We start from the raw sequence: 16,331 nt of genomic DNA, 5'->3' as shown, positions 1-16,331 counted from the left end.
AACCAGTCACCTCCAGGACTTGTGTAGAACAATTAACCATAGGAAACTGTTCTGTCTACTGCAAACCAGTCACCTCCCAGGACTTGTGTAGAACAATTAACCATCGGAAACTGTTCTGTCTACTGCGAACTAGTCAACTCCCAGGACTTGTGTAGAACAATGAAGCATCGGAAACTGTTTTTTTTTTTTTTACACAGTGATCACCACTTATCAAGGCCCGGAAGCCACTCAGGGATAAGGGTTATTGCAAGTACATTACGTTAGTGTGGAGATTTGATGAAGTGTTTACTTAAGGGGGCAGTTCATTAGGAATTTGTTAACATTGGACTTGAAGACATCCAAGTTGTAGTCCGGTGGGAAGCAGGCAGACGGAACAGAGTTCCACAGGCGTGCAGTTCTAAGAAAGAAGCTTTGTTCATGGAATCCGCGTTTTGATTTAGGCACAGATATAGAGTGGGGGAAATTTTTCACAGTGGATTCAGCTAGACGGGTGTTTTTTATGAAAGATTGGCAAGGGAGGACCAGAGATTGGAGTTCAGACGAGCACCTGCTATGGAAATAATGATAAAACAAGGATAGGCTCGCAACGTCTCTTCTGTGGGAGAGAGGTTGCAGAGTAGAGAAAAGGGCATCCCCCACTAAGCTACGAAGTCTATTTTGTACTCTGTCAAGGCAGGATAGGCTGTTTTTAGCAGCTCCTGCCCAGATATGGCAACAGTATTCCATCCTTGGACGTACTTGGCTTTTATATAGATAGAGAATTGCATCAGTAGTGAGATATCTTCTGGAGCGGTAGAAGGATCCCACCATCTTTCCAGCGACCTTGGCAACAGACTTGATGTACGTGTTCCATTTCAGATCAGGAGTAAAGGTCAAACCCAGAAGCTTGTCAAAACACGGGGCCTCACCCAGACGAGAGCCATCCATCACAATTGATGCCAGATAGGGATCAGAGCGTTGATGATGTGAGGATAGGAGTTTGGTTTTGGATGCATTAAAGGTAACCAGCCACATCTTCCCCTACTGAACCACGCACTCGAGATCAGAGGAGAGAGAATCAGAGAGAACTTTGTCATTTACAGCCTTTGATGTGTTGCCGTAGATGGTCGTGTCATCAGCATAGACGTCAACGAATGATTTAAGTATGTGTTTAGGGAGGTCATTGATGTAGATCAGGAAGACAGTTGGGTCCAGGATTGACCCCTAAGGGACTCCAGCATTTATATTGCAGGCCTCCGATTTTTGTCCATCTACCACTACTCTTATGAGCCTATCGGAGAGAAATGATTTAATGATTGAGAAAACATTTCCAGTTATACCGTAGCTTGAAATCTTGTGAAGTAGACTCTTATGCTATACCTTGTCGAAGGCCTTTGATATGTCAAGAGCAATTGCCCTAGAAAGGAAGCCTTTGTCAAGAGATTCACTAATCCTGTGGGATATAACCGTCAGCACATCTGCGGTAGATCTTGCAGAGCAGAAACCATATTGTGTGTCACTAAGAAGGTTATTCCTGCTGAGGTGGTTGACTATTTCTCTATTTAATATGGATTCCAGCAACTTACTCATAACACACAGGAGACTTATTGGTCTGTACTGAGAGGGAGAAGACTTATCACCTGAATTCTTAAATACAGGGCAAACTGATGAGGTCTTCCAGGGAGTCGGAAAGCACTTCTCCTTAAGGCAGCGCTTAAATAGTTTTGTAAGTATGGGAGCAAGTTCTGGTTGAAGCTTTTTTAACACTATAATTGGGATGCCATCAGGGCCAGTTGCTTTACTGGAATCTAGGTTCTTGATTAGCTTGGCGACCTCATGCACAGATATTTGTATGTTACCTAGCTTGTTCTGTGTTATAGGAGGAAATATGGGGAGTTGATGGCCTTCGTCGCATAGGGTAGAATTAGCTGCAAAGTTCTTTGCAAATAGTTTGGCCTTGTCTGACGCTGACGAGATGACCTCTGGTCCATTGATAATGGTTGGGATAGAACGCACGTCTGTTCAGGATCCTATTTGTTATTTGCCAAAACTTGTGGGAATCAAGCCGCTGATCAGCTACCTTGGATTTAACAGACTGGGCATATAGCTCTCTTGCATTTTTTATTACTCTTTTACAGTGGTTGCTGGCAGTCCTGAAAGCAGCTTTAGTCTCAGTGTATCTATTACGTTGGTAGCTACGGAAAAAGTGATTTCTGTGCGCGATAGCAGCAGCACATTCTGGGGAGAACCATGGCTGGCTGTTAGGTTTTTGTTGGAATTTTTTAGATGGTATGAATTGGTCTATGCCTACAATTAACCATTCGGTCAGATCTGATACTATAGAGGACACTTCCTTTTTAAACATGGAGTGCAGAGGTAAATCAGATATGAATGTATGGAAGCTATCCCAGTCAGCCATAGAGTATCGGAATACAGTACGGTGGAGGGGTACGTCTGGGGGCTTCTTACATTTCGTTTTTATCTTAACTGATATGACGGAGTGGTCAGAGGATCCTAGAGGAGAATGAATGGAACATGAACATAGCTCAGGGGAAGTTGAGAGAAAAAGGTCTAAGAGGCTTGCATATTGACCGGGTGTATCGGGCACACCAATCTGAGTGAGGTCATAAGCAATGGCAAAATCGTGACAAAACCTCCCCTCATCATCTGTCTTATTTGAATGGGTCAGCCATTCCACGTTATGGACGTTGAAGTCACCACAGATGTGGATGTTAGCCGAGGGATGTGAAGACAGTATGTGGTCTATTTTCTCAGATATGCTCTTAAAGATAGTAACTCCGCTGTTGTGGGGCCTATAGAGGGCAAATATAAATGCAGTGGTGTTAGCAAGTGCAACCCTGAAGCACATATAGGGTAAATTAAATTCTGTCTACTGCAAACCAGTCACCTCCCAGGACTTGTGTAGAACAATGAACCATCGGAAACTGTTCTGTCTACTGCGAACCAGTAACCTCCCAGGACTTGTGTAGAACAACAAACCATCGGAAACTGTTCTAAAACTAAACATGGCTTATACTTCTATAACATGTCAGTTATAGGTAAAATTTAAATCATTTTCTAAACTTTAAATACTTAGGTGTAAATTTGCAGCTATTATTTTTGTTCTCACATAACACTAGACACTAGTGTTGGGATGATTACTCAGAATCGGTATTGGAAAAATTGGTGCCAAAGCGATTCTTTTGTCTTTTATTTGATTTTGTTAAAAGCATTGCTGGTAATAATGATAAAAATATTTATTGATTTTAAATTACCAGTAAAGCTAAAATCGATAGATCATCCTCCACAAGTTTATTTTTACGTTTAGGAAAATATCTGCATATTTTAACATGTTTTTTTTTTTACGAAAATCGGGGAAAATAACAATTTTATAGTTAAATTATTAAAGATTTATAAAGAATCCACTAGTGAAAAATTTCCCCCACTCTATATCTGTGCCTAAATCAAAACGCGGATTCCATGAACAAAGCTTCTTTCTCAGAACTGCACGCCTGTGGAACTCTGTTCCGTCTGCCTGCTTCCCTCCGGACTACAACTTGGATGTCTTCAAGTCTAATGTTAACAAATTCCTAATGAACCGCCCCCTTAAGTAAACATTCCATCAAATCTCCACACTAACGTAATGTACTTGCAATAACCCTTATCCCTGAGTGGCTTCCGGGCCTTGATAAGTGGTGATCACTGTGTAAAAAAAAAAAAAAAAAAAAAAAAATCTGTCTCGGTAATTCTATTGGAATCTGGAATTTAGCACAGAATCGGTAATTGTATCAGAATCAGGAAAAATATTGGAATCGTTCCATCACTACTAGACACTATGTTTTTCGAACCACATTTTAAAGCAAGTAAAAACCACTAAAAACTTTTCCATGTAGAAAGGTAACTTTTTTTGCTTTTGTTTACATTTATTTGGCATACATTTGCTTTTTTTACCACTTTTTCGTACCGCTGTGAATTGTAAAACAAACCCGAAAAAAGTAAAGTTGAACAAAAGATTTATAAAGTCGTGGTGGATTAGGGATTAACGGTTATAGGTTCATCGTGGAATCCCAGAAATATTTTTAAATATTCAAAATTTTAATACACTGTACAACCACTACTGTTTTCTATACAGAAAATATGAAAGCTAGTTTAAGAAATAGTTTTAGTCAATGTCATGATTCTTTCCAACTCCAAAAAAACTTTAAATGGCGACTTTTATAGGTTTTCGGGTATGGTGAAATTCAAAAGTGGTGCAGACAAATAGCTTTCATGATATGAAGAAATTACTTCTTCAAAAAGTGGGGATCACTTTTCTATATAAATTAAACATAAAATAAGCACCCACTTTATGGCCACCTAGTGATTTTTTTTGGGGGGGGGGACTGCCTGAAAGCTTTTTTTGGGGGGGGGATTAAATTTTTATTTACTTTCCACCTTAACAATCACCTTTTAAAATGATGACTTTACAAGGTTTTCGGGTATGCTGAAAACGAATACTGCATTAAATTTTTAAATTTGCCACAAACAATTAGTTTTCTGGATATTAACCAATGTAATTCCTTATGTTATCAGTGGCGGCCATTTCTGTACGCCCATGTTTTTCACATAATTTCTTTATATCAGGAAAACTATTTTTTTTTGTGCTCCACTTTTAAATGTTATATTCGTTTTCAGCATCCCTGAAAACCATGATTAGCCGTCATCGTAAAGGGGGTTTTTGGAGTTGAAATCATGACGTTGACCATATTTTTATCTGATGACATAGGTGTGTCAGAAATTTCGTGAAAAATAGTGAATAATTCCACCCCGTCTTTCCAAGCCTATAACTCCTCAAAAAATGTAATTCAAGCCCTAATTTTTTTTTCTATTAAAGGAGCAAGGACCAAGATTTCATTAAAAAAAAAAAAAACGTGTTTTTTTTTTTTTTTTTTTTTTTTTAAAGGTTTTAAATTTCGGACTTTACAGGTAAATTTCTAAAAAACAGTTCTTTTTTGTTTGTTTTAAATTTGAATATATTATTTATTGACCTTTTCTCTTCAATTTGTGATATATAAGACTTTGGTACATAAATTAATTATTTACTTTTTAATAGACATTTCAAAATGGGAGGCGTGAATTATTCGACCCCCTGTCTTTCCAAGCTTATAACTACTCGAAAAATGTAATTCAAGCCCTAATTTCTTTTTCAATTAAAGGAGCAAGGACCAAAGTTTAATAAAAAAACAAAAAAAAAAAACAAAAGAAAAAACAAACAACGTGGTTTAAAAAAAAGGTTTTAAACTTCGAACTTTACAGGTAAATTTCTATAAAACACTACTTTTTTTGTTTCAAATTTGAATATATTATTTATTGACCTTTTCTTTTCAATTTGTGATATATAACACTTTGGTGAGTAAATTAATTATTTACTTTTTAATAGAAACTTGAAAATGGGGGGGGGCGTGAATTAAAAAAAAACGTTTGTCTAAAATATTATATTCGGTTTATTGGAAAGAGCATAAAATTTCACATTGACCCTGAAAATATCGTAAAAATAGAATCAATAGAAAAGTTTTGATAGATTTTTAAAGTTTAAAAATTGAAAAATATTGAGTTCGTAAAATTCATTACTGTTTAAAAAAAATATTTCTATTACTTTTAAAACAACTTTAATAGGAAGTATAATCCATAAAGAAAATAAACAACCCACTTTTAAAAGAGAAATTACGAGTTTTTTTTTATATTATTTCGCAGTTTCGTGTTAGGGGTTAACGCCCATAAAAATGTCTTCTTTTGGCTTTCGTCATGTGACAACCTAAATTTAAAAATGAAACTGGCTTTCCTGGAAAAACACGCATCTATTTTTCTATTGCATTCATTTGTTTTCCTTTTTAGCCGAATTCTTCTTTTTCTTTTTAGTAGTAGTAGTAGTAGTAGTAGTAGTAGTAGTCTTTTAAATAAAACCATAATCCCTTCCATATTTGTGCGTACATTATCACCGTTGTCCGTTCACCAATATTTTTAAAATATGGGATCCAGGGATGCAATGCATAATTTTTTTATTTTACAATTTTAATCGGTGCTTTTTAAAATAATCAACGGATCGATTTTTTTTTTGTTGATATCTTTTAAACAAAAACAATATTACGTACTTAATTGTCATGTCGAAAATAGGGTAAAACTTGAGGAGAATGCGCTGTTTTACGGTTGTTGTAAAAATGGAACGGAAATTTAAATTTCGTCCTGTTTTAATCTTTTTTTTATTTTTATTTTTTTATTGTGCCCCTCAAAAACGAAAGTAATTGAAAAAATAACATTCAACAATCGTTTTTACTTGGCCTTCGGGACAAGAACGACCCTGGTGTCTAACTCTGTCCTGTGGGGAGGCATTGAAAATTCAACAATCGTTTTTTTTTTATATATAAAAATAAAATTTTATTAACGAAATCATTTAATTTTTAAACGAAAATAGTCGTCAATTTGGTATACTTTTTTTTTTATTTTTTTATTTTTATTTTTATTTTTATTTTTTATTTTTTATTTTTATTTTTTATTTTTATTTTTTATTTATTTTTTTATTTTTTACATAAGTCCAACTGCCAACTCACCGTTCACATTGAAAATGTCGACGTTTATAGGCTTTCGGGCACGAATAAACACTTTAACTTCCCCATGTTAAGAACGGGTTTCGGAATAGACACCCCTAACCATGTCAGCATACCCGAAAACCTGTAAAAGTTTACGTGTCGATGTATCCGACATGACAATTAAGAAGTACGTACTTTTTTTTTGTTGTTGCTTAAAACGCATATTTAAAAAAAAAAATCGATTTGCGACTCTATCTTAACAAGCACCATTCCATCTGATACCACTCTTGTGTCAAACATAAAACTCAAACTAAAATACACTTTCTTTGGGCTAGGAGGAAAGTGTAGAATCTGTTCTGATCACAAGATGATACTAAAAAGGGATTTGGATGATGAAGAAAATCAAAATAATAGCTTTAATAGTAGGAGCACTAGGAACAATTCCGAAAAACTTTGAAAAAAGAATGGGAGAAATTGGAATCAGAGGAATGACTGCAAAGATACAACGAATAACGATAATGAAAATGGCTGAAATATTAAGGAAACCCCTTGAATGCGAAGAATAGTACACATGGACCTCATGCGTGAGCCAGACAAACTGCTGCACTGCAGTGCTGCAGCGACAAAACCTGAAGAAGCGTTACAGGGAATGAAGAACACTGAAGCTGCATATCAACAAGTTCTACATCCTCATCACGCATCCTCTCCCATTGTCCCATCACGGTCCCTCCAAAAAAGTGTGATACCAAATAGCCGAGAAAAATCAAGGAGGATAGAAAGACCGAGGAGAGAGCACTGACCAGACCTCCGCTGGACAAGCGCGAAAAGAACTGGGACCTTGGGGAGACTTAATGTCACTCAAATTCCAGTATAGACCAATGGCTGCTGCCAGCGAGAAATCAATGGTGAGAGGCTGTTGCGATAACGCAAATTTATTTGCAAATGCTATCGAAGGAGGTGGAGAGTGCTGGACGTCTAGGGAGACTTGTTGTCACTCCTCTTCCAGGGAACACCACAGGTTTTTCAATCAGATCTTCGATGATCTGTGTGAAAGCTCTATCGGAGCCAACAACAATAATAATAAAACACTGTTTTGGGTAAAACAATTCAACGGGTCTGACTTATAGCCTTTTCAGAATTTCAATAAAACAATTTTTGAACTTAATATAAATAATATTTCGGTACTCCTTGGGCGCTGAGTTCCATGGCGATCAGAAGAAAAATTTAATGGGTAAATGTTTACTTTAACTACAACAGAACACTGACCAATGAAATTTGTTTTTTTATAAGTTTTCGGGCTTGCTGACAACGAATCTGATATTCAAACCCGTCGCTACCGTTTGCATAGAACCCTCGCACTATTTTGTGCCAACTCATCGCCATCGTTTATGCTATTCTTACATGATGCGTTCGCGCATGGACTTGTCACATCGCGGAAGAATTTTTTAGCAGACATTTAAAATAACAGGAAAGATTTCAAAAACAAAATGTGGTTCATTTTTCTGTGTTACGTAGTTTTTGATGCTTTTTAATTGATCTAAAAAAAATTTAAGTTTTCACGAGCAGTCTACAAAAGTATTTTTATTTTTCGTTTTTTTATTTATTTTTTATTTTTGGAAGGGGGGGTTCAATTATAAAACTCGTACAATATTTAACAGGTGCTTCTATAGGTGTGTCAGAAATTTCGTGAAAATAGTGAATAATTACACCCCATCTTTCCAAGCTAAAAAAAAAGAAAAAACAAATAACGTGGTTTGAAAAAAAAAGTTTTAAACTTCAAACTTTACAGGTAAAATTCTAAAAAACACTATTTTTTTTTGTTTTAAATTTGAATATATTATTTATTGACCTTTTCTCTTCAATTTGTGAGTAAATTAATTATTTACTTTTTAATAGAAACTTGAAAATGGGGGGGGGGGCGTGAATTAAAAAAAAAACGTTTGTCTAAAATATTATATTCGGTTTATTGAAAAGAACATAAAATTTCACATTGACCCTAAAAAATAGTGTAAAAATAGAATCAATAGAAAAATTTTGATAGATTTTTAAAGTTTAAAAATTGAAAAATATTGAGTTCGGAAAATTCATTATTGTTTATATATATATATATATATATATATATATATATATATATATATATATATATATATATATAAGTAAATTTTTGGTACAGCAGAATGGAAGGAGAAATTTCAGAGGAAACATAATTTAATTTAAATACCAAAAAAAAAAAAAAAACAAGAAATGGGCAGGTGAAATTAAAATTTTCCCTAAGGCCTTATCGTCTGACCCTCTAAGAGGAAACGTCAGAATGATAGATTAAAAACTAAGAAAACGAATGAGGGAAGAGGGGAATTTTGGTTACAGTTGGAAGAACAGTGGAGAAAAAAAAAAAAAAAATCTCACTGTTCAGGTGGTTTTAAATCAATGAATATCTCCAACTGGTGTCTAAGAATCTTTTGTCTACACAGGCTAGGTCGAGAGTTGTTAATAACTAACGCCTCAATGATATTGAGATGATAGTTCGACCTAGCACTGTATAAAACAGAAAACCACCCATCGGAATATTGATCGGCACACCTATTTATACTCAACAGGTGATCGCCAATGGCAGACTCATGAGCCTGGGAGTGCCCGGATGCTCTCGAAACCTGGTTTAGTCGAATATCCCGAGGGATATGTTGGGATATTCTCATTTCTAATCCAGGCTCATGAGTCTGCCATTGGCTATCTCGTAGGCGTCCGCCAAAATTTCGATTTTCGCTATTATATTGTACTTGAGCCAAAAAGGAACGCCTTTAACAAATTTTTTTTTTTTTTTTTTTTTATATGATGACGATGTAAATTAAAAGTGAAACTGGCTTTTTCTGGGAAAAAACACGTAATTCCGTTTCTCGTTCATTTCTTTGTCTTCCTCGCCATCTTCAAAACGTGACATTTTTTTCTTCCTTGACTAGTTTGGACATTATTTCCACAAAAAAAAAAAAAAAAAAAAAAAAAATGGCCACCAACAAGGGCACCCACAAAAGTACTGGCACCCTAGGAGAATTACTGAGATGTTCTTTATGCCGAGCTGAGCTCGTCTCCCTAAATCGGCCGAAATCGTTACCGTGTTTGCACACTTTTTGCACCCCTTGTCTCACGCAAAAACAGCAATTTTTTATGCAAAAAGGAACCAACCAACGTGCATGTCCGCTATGCCATGTTGCTTTTAATGCTGATGTCAAAGATTTAAAACTGGATAATATCACTGAAAAACTGTTAGGCGTCCATTTGTTTCAGCAAAACAAACAACATTATTGCGGAATGTGCACCGACGGACGAGTACTCGCAACCCGATGGTGTCAGGATTGTCTTGCATTTTTATGCGACTCTTGTCTCGTCCATCATGGAAGATATAAGCCCGAAGACAAAGTCATCGACGTCTCCCGTGAAGTGGACGCTGTGAAAGTAAGTAGATTTATTTCACCGACAAAATGTATTCAACACGGGAAAGAATTTACAATGTATTGTCCACAATGTGAAGTTTGTTTGTGTTCAGTTTGTGTGCCAGAGCATCAGCGTGGTACCCAACGAATTCACCCTTTTTTCCCCATTCGAAGACCGCAGTTATTCCAACCTGTTCTAAACTTAAGGGATATTAACAATTTTAATCCTGCTCGTTTGTGTTGTCCGATTTTAATTGGAAATATATCCTCGGATACAAAATTAGAAGGGCAAAAACTACTCGAAAATTCACACACATTTATAGAAAGAGAAAAAGCTGAAATAAAACGAATCGAATTGCAAATGGAGAATTTTAAAAAGCAATCATGGAAGAAGTGCGGAGAAATCTGTGATCATGTCGATGAAACGTGCAGAAGAATTCGGGAAAGTGCTTTCAAACTTATAAAAGAAGTGGAAGCAACAACTGCGAGTCAAATCGACGAATTTAAGAAAATGATTTCGCGTCGACAAGATAACATTAACAACACGGATATCCTTAATAAGAATTTTCAACAAGTTTTGCAGAAATTTGACGATACCGACATCATGTTCAATTTTTCCCGTTTCAAGACAAAATATAATAAATTAGAAAACAATGACGTCATCACAGATTTACAAGACATAAATATAGCATATGATGATTGGTATATGAATGCCTATGAAATGTCGCAAAATGAACCACTCGGTTACTGTCAGAATTTAATTCCGTACTGTAGGTACCGCCAAAACTGGGGGGGGGGGGCAGGTCAGTACACAGTACAAGTAGACTGTACTGTGAACTCACTGATCTGGACTATGAATATTAAATGGTCATACTTTTATGCATCAGAATTTCTAAAATAAATAGAATTTCAAATTTTAACTTATACTTGTTTATTATTTGTTCCTGTTCGTGATTTTGCTATATTTTCATGTTACAGCCATTTTAGTTTTTGATTGATCCAAAATTGTTTCATTTATTTTGTTAATTTTTTTTATTTACTTTTTCATGAACCATCCTGAAACTTTTTACACCTGTAATTATGAATCATATCTCTTTTCTGTAATAAAAGATAAAAAATTAAATGTCTGCAGCCATTTAATTTTTCCATATAAAGCATTTGTTATTCTTTAAGAAAGACCTTCCGGATCCCCACCTCACTCACAGAGCCCACTTTTAGAAACTCTGGACTAGAGGTAAGGATATTTACAGGAATTGCCTTCAACTTCCTTTGGACTGCTAGACTGGAATTCCCTCCCTGTTTCCTGCTTCTTGGACTATCCTAACCTTCGAAAGTTTAACTGTAATGTGAACACTAACAGGCATAATGAACATCTTGCTGCTCAACTCCCCACAATCCCTTGTTAGACACGAAGACACGATCACAAATAGTAGCTCCTTAGTCCTTACGTTCCAAGTGCCAATATGTCTTGTTTGGGATAAAAATGAGTAAAAGAAAAAACTAAAAAAAAAAAAAATGTCACCAATATAAAGGAGAAAAACAAACAAACAAACAAACAAAAAAATCCTTTCCAATATAAAGGAGAAGAAAAAAAAGCAAAAAAAAAAAACAAAACAAAAAAGAAAAAAAAAACAGCCTTTCCAATATGAAGAAGAAAAAAAGCAAAGAAAAAAAAAAAAGCTTTTCCAATATAAAGGAGAAGAAAAAAGCCCCCCCCCCCAAAAAAAAAGAAAAAAGAAAAAAAAGCCTTTCCAATATGGTGACCACGATCGGTCTCTTCAGTTTCGCATTCCATCCCATCTCGCCGAGATTAATAAAATGCACGCGGATTTCATATTAAATAAATGCCTTAGTAAATAAAATAAAACTGTTTTGTTAATATTCCTTTCTTTCTTTTTTCGCTTGTTGTTTCTATTCACTTGACTCTCCACAAGGACAGAGTTATATACATAGTCGGTTTTTAATATGTCGAAAATCCAGTTTCCCCTAAATGGGGAACTCTGAATTGGAACAAAAATAAAAATTCCCTCAGTCAGTAAGGAATTCTCCTTTCATTGAAGACAAAATAGGGGAAGTGTAGTAATCAGAACAGATACTACACTTTGCATTTCTGCAGAAAATATATAAAAAAAACCCAAAAACTATTGTATTTTTTAAATCGGCACATGGCCATCAAAAGTGTGGAAAAAGAGGGAGGGGTGCTAGTCTTTTGGGCATTTGTGCACTAGCAGTGTCAGAAATAGCGAATAATTCCACCCCATCTTTCCAAGCTTATAACTCCTCGAAAAATGCAATTCAAGCCCTAATTTTTTTTTCAATTAAAAGGAGCAAGGACCAAGATTTCATTAAAAAAAAAAAAAAAAAAAGTATTTTTTTTTAAAAAGGTTTTAAACTTCGGACTTTACAGGTAAATTTCTAAAAAACAGTATATTTTTTTTGTTTTAAATTTGAATATATTATGTATTGACCTTTTCTCTTCAATTTGTGAGTAAATAATTATGTACTTATCGGGTTCTAAATTAATTATTATTAGACATTTACAAAATGGGAGGCGTGAATTATTCGACCCCCTGTCTTTCCAAGCTTATAACTCCTCGAAAAATGTAATTCAAGCCCTAATTTTTTTTTTTCAATTAAAGGAGCAAGGACCAAGGTTCCATTAAAAAAAAAAAACAAGAAAAAACAAATAACGTGGTTTAAAAAAAAAGGTTTTAAACTTCAAACTTTACAGGTAAAATTCTAAAAGAACACTATGTTTTTTTTTTTTTAAATTTGAATATATTATGTATTGACCTTTTCTCTTCAATTTGTGAGTAAATTAATTATTTACTTTCGGGTGACTAAATTAATTATTTACTTTTTAATAGACACTTAAAAATTGGGATGGGGGGGGGTCGTGAATTTAAAAAAAACAAAACGTTTGTCTAAAATATTATATTCGATTTATTGGAAAGAACATAAAATTTCACATTGACCCTGAAAATATCGTAAAAATAGAATCAATAGAAAAATTTTGATAGATTTTTAAAGTTTAAAAATTGAAAAATATTGAGTTCGGAAAATTCATTACTGTTTAAAAAAAAAAATATTTCTATTACTTTTAAAACAACTGTAATAGTTTATTTTGGAAGTATAATCCATAAAGAAAATAAATAACCCACTTTTAACAGAGAAATTCCGAGATTTTTATATTGTATTCGCAGTTTCGTGTTAGGGGTGTCAAAAATTCCTACAAAAATTCTGATACTGCTATTTGTGCACTACTGCGAAGGACCACATTTTTCGTTATAGTTTGGAGATTCGGAAAATGAACACTGAACAGACAGCAGGATCGAATTAAAAATCTCAACAAAAAAAATGCGTATTTTTTTTTTAAATGTTTTTATTACCTTCTTTATCTCTACTTTATATAAAAAATCACTTTGTTTGTGAGTTCCTTCCTCATAGGTTCCGAAACGGCTGAGCCTATCTTTTGCAAATTTCATACAAAGCTAATTTATATGTCTGGCAGTGTTCTTAGATAGGTTTTGTACGGAAATTCATCCGATAATTATCGCAAACCGAAAACCTCCGATCTTAAAAATAATCTTTCTCTTATAGATAAAAAAGTATTTTTACAAGGGGATATTTTACGTTGGACCGGTCAGTGTTACGTAAAATATTTCCTTGTAAAAAGTCTTCTTTTTTATCTATAGCAGAAAAAAAGACGATGTTTAAGATCGTCAAGCCCAAATATCAACTGACGTGACGTAAATACAGACTTGAACTACTACTACTACTACTACTAGTAGTAGTAGTAGTACGACTAGTACTATTACTACTAGTACATCATCATCATCATCATGTCTTTATTTTTATTTATTTATTCATTTATTTATTTATTCTTTTTTTGCGAATTTATCCACCAGTCAAATTATTCCTCGTAATCTATATATCTATAAAACTGAAAGGGTCTTTGTGTGTGTGTGTGTCTGCCTGTGCCTTTCAGACAACAAACATCTAAAAATTGGCTAAAAACATTAATTTCTTCATCTTCAACTGGAGACTTTTCAACAGGGAGGGGTCGCTTTTTTTCGCCGATATTTTCGAAAGTCATCCCCTCTTTTCGATTGTCTAGCCTTAATTTAAACCTACGTCACTTCCGGTTTGGCGGTGATTGTAACAGCAAAGACGTCACTTTTTTCCCGTTCTTTTCCTCCTTCGCGGTACGGGTTCGAGCCTACCTTCCTACTACCACTTTTTTTTTTTTTTTTTGCTTAACATACACGTCCAAACGCCCGGGAAACGCCGGGATCCCAGGCTAGTATATAATAATCAAAGAGGATTGATTTTTATAATAATACATACGCAATCTACATAAATTAAAATATTATGTTTAAGTGTATTGTATGAATGGACAACGCCGGACGTCCACGTCCAGTTAGTTCATTGAATAAAAATAAATTTAAGGAAATTATAACAACACAAAATGCCCCCCCCCTCCTAACGAAGTCAAAATTATGAAATTTTGGCGAAAATCCTTAGGGAATTCTTGCATTGGTCTGCCTGCCTCCTTTGTACGCTTGTCTATCCCTGCTGTCTGTACACTCTCCGAATCTCCAACTGAAAACCCCAAAAAGTGGTTCTTTCTCAATAGTGCACACTGCACAAGTACCACCTTTTGTCTAAAATGATAAAGATTTCTATCCTATTCTTAACTAGAATCATCTCAGTTACTACAATACCATATTTACACTAACTAGGTGCCGTTTTACTTAAGAATGTCTCATTTTATTTTTTTTTACTTGGGAGCCACTACTTATCAAGGCCCGCAGGCCACTCGAAGATAAAGGTTAATGAATATAAGGTGCTAGTATAGTAATCGTTAACGGTGTAAATTCGGTAAAATTGGGATATTTACGGGACGGTTCAACAAGAACTTGTTTACATTGGATTTGAATGTTGTATTCAAGTGGGAAGCAGGCCAGCGGAACAGTGTTCCACAGGCGAGCAGTTCTAGGATAGAAGCTTTTTTCATGGAATTTGCGTTTAGATGTAGACACAGATAGAGAGTGGGGGACTGGGGGGGTCGTATATAATGATTGCAGCTAGTTGAGTGTTTTGTGAAAGTTTGGCAGAGGATAGATTGGAGTTCAGTCGAGCACTTGCCATGAAAATAACGATAGAGAAGACAGGCTCGCAACGTCTCTTCTGTGAGAAAGCGGTTGTAGAAAAGAGAAAAGGGCATCCGGTATCATGTACTGGCAATGTTGCTAACTGAGATTAAAAAAAAAACAACAACTAAAAAAAAAAACGCTAGATCAGGGAAAAGAAATCTTCAGAAAATCGCTAGGTTTTTAACTTTTGCCGTCTAAAATAACCCCCCCCCCCAAAGAACAACGCTAATTCGAAAAAAAAAAAAAAAAAAATTCTTAAAAAGAAAAACCCTAGTTTAACTTCCTACTATACATAAACATGTTTGGTACTTGTACAGTTTAGTCAAGACATTAAAAAATGAAAATATCGAAAAAAGTTTAAATTGTATGTATCTGTTATAGAACGAAGTTCTCTGAAAAAAAATTCACTTAATTTCATCAAGTAGTTTTTTTGGGGGGATTGTATTACTGTACACATAGATTCGAAAAAGTTGTCAAAAAACAAATATATAACAAATAAATGTTATCAAAAGCAAGATAAGTTACTTTTCTACCAAACTGGATATATTTTTCGTGTTTTTATTCAATGTAACATGTTTATTCAGCTCGAAAAACATACAGTGTTTACCGATGTATTGGAAAATTCAAGATGGCGTCTGATTCTCTCTTTAACACGGTAAGTTTGGGAAAAGGTGTTATAAAAAAAAAAAACAAAAAAAAAAAACAGATAAAATACTGTTAAAAACTCGTTCAATATAAGTTACCGTGACATAGGTTGACATATATTCGGCGGGTTTTTAATAGTATTTTGTATAGTTTTTTTTATTTATAACACCTTTTCCCAAACTTACCGTGTTAAAGAGAGAATCAGACGCCATCTTGAATTTTCCAATACATCGGTTAACACTGCATGTTTTTCGAGCTGAATAAATATGTTACATTGAATAAAAACACGAAAAATATATCCAGTTTGATAGAAAAGTAACTTATCTTGCCTTTGATAACATTTATTTGTTATATATTTGTTTTTTGACAACTTTTTCGAATCTATGTGTACAGTAATACAACCCCCCCTTTTTTTTTTACAGCGAAAAACAATTTGTTATGATACCGAGCAAAATGTTCGATTTTTTTTTTTTAGGAAGAAAAGCTAGTATTAGAGATGGGGGAGGGGTGTCAGCACTTTAACTGGAGTTATCTCCCTTTGTCATTTCTAAAATTCA

General features: G+C 34.6%; 2 protein-coding genes across 2 annotated transcripts in view; one reads left to right on the top strand and one right to left on the bottom strand.

Moving 5' to 3' along the window:
- The window catches only part of LOC145297063 (uncharacterized), a 390,018-nt gene that overhangs the window by 16,919 nt on the left and 356,768 nt on the right, over nucleotides 1-16,331 (bottom strand). The window lies entirely within an intron of this gene.
- On the top strand, nucleotides 8,688-15,340 carry LOC145296953 (uncharacterized). Its single transcript, XM_080143176.1, has one exon. The coding sequence runs from the start codon at nucleotides 9,546-9,548 to the stop codon at nucleotides 10,872-10,874; it is 1,329 nt and encodes a 442-aa protein (XP_079999302.1). The 5' UTR covers nucleotides 8,688-9,545; the 3' UTR covers nucleotides 10,875-15,340.

The sequence above is a fragment of the Euprymna scolopes genome, chromosome 17, assembly GCF_053919585.1.
Source record: "Euprymna scolopes isolate OS-2025 chromosome 17, ASM5391958v1, whole genome shotgun sequence".
Classification (NCBI taxonomy): Eukaryota; Metazoa; Mollusca; class Cephalopoda; order Sepiida; family Sepiolidae; genus Euprymna; species Euprymna scolopes.
Note: the sequence above shows the minus strand (reverse complement) of the source record. Positions and strands in the feature narration are given on the sequence as shown.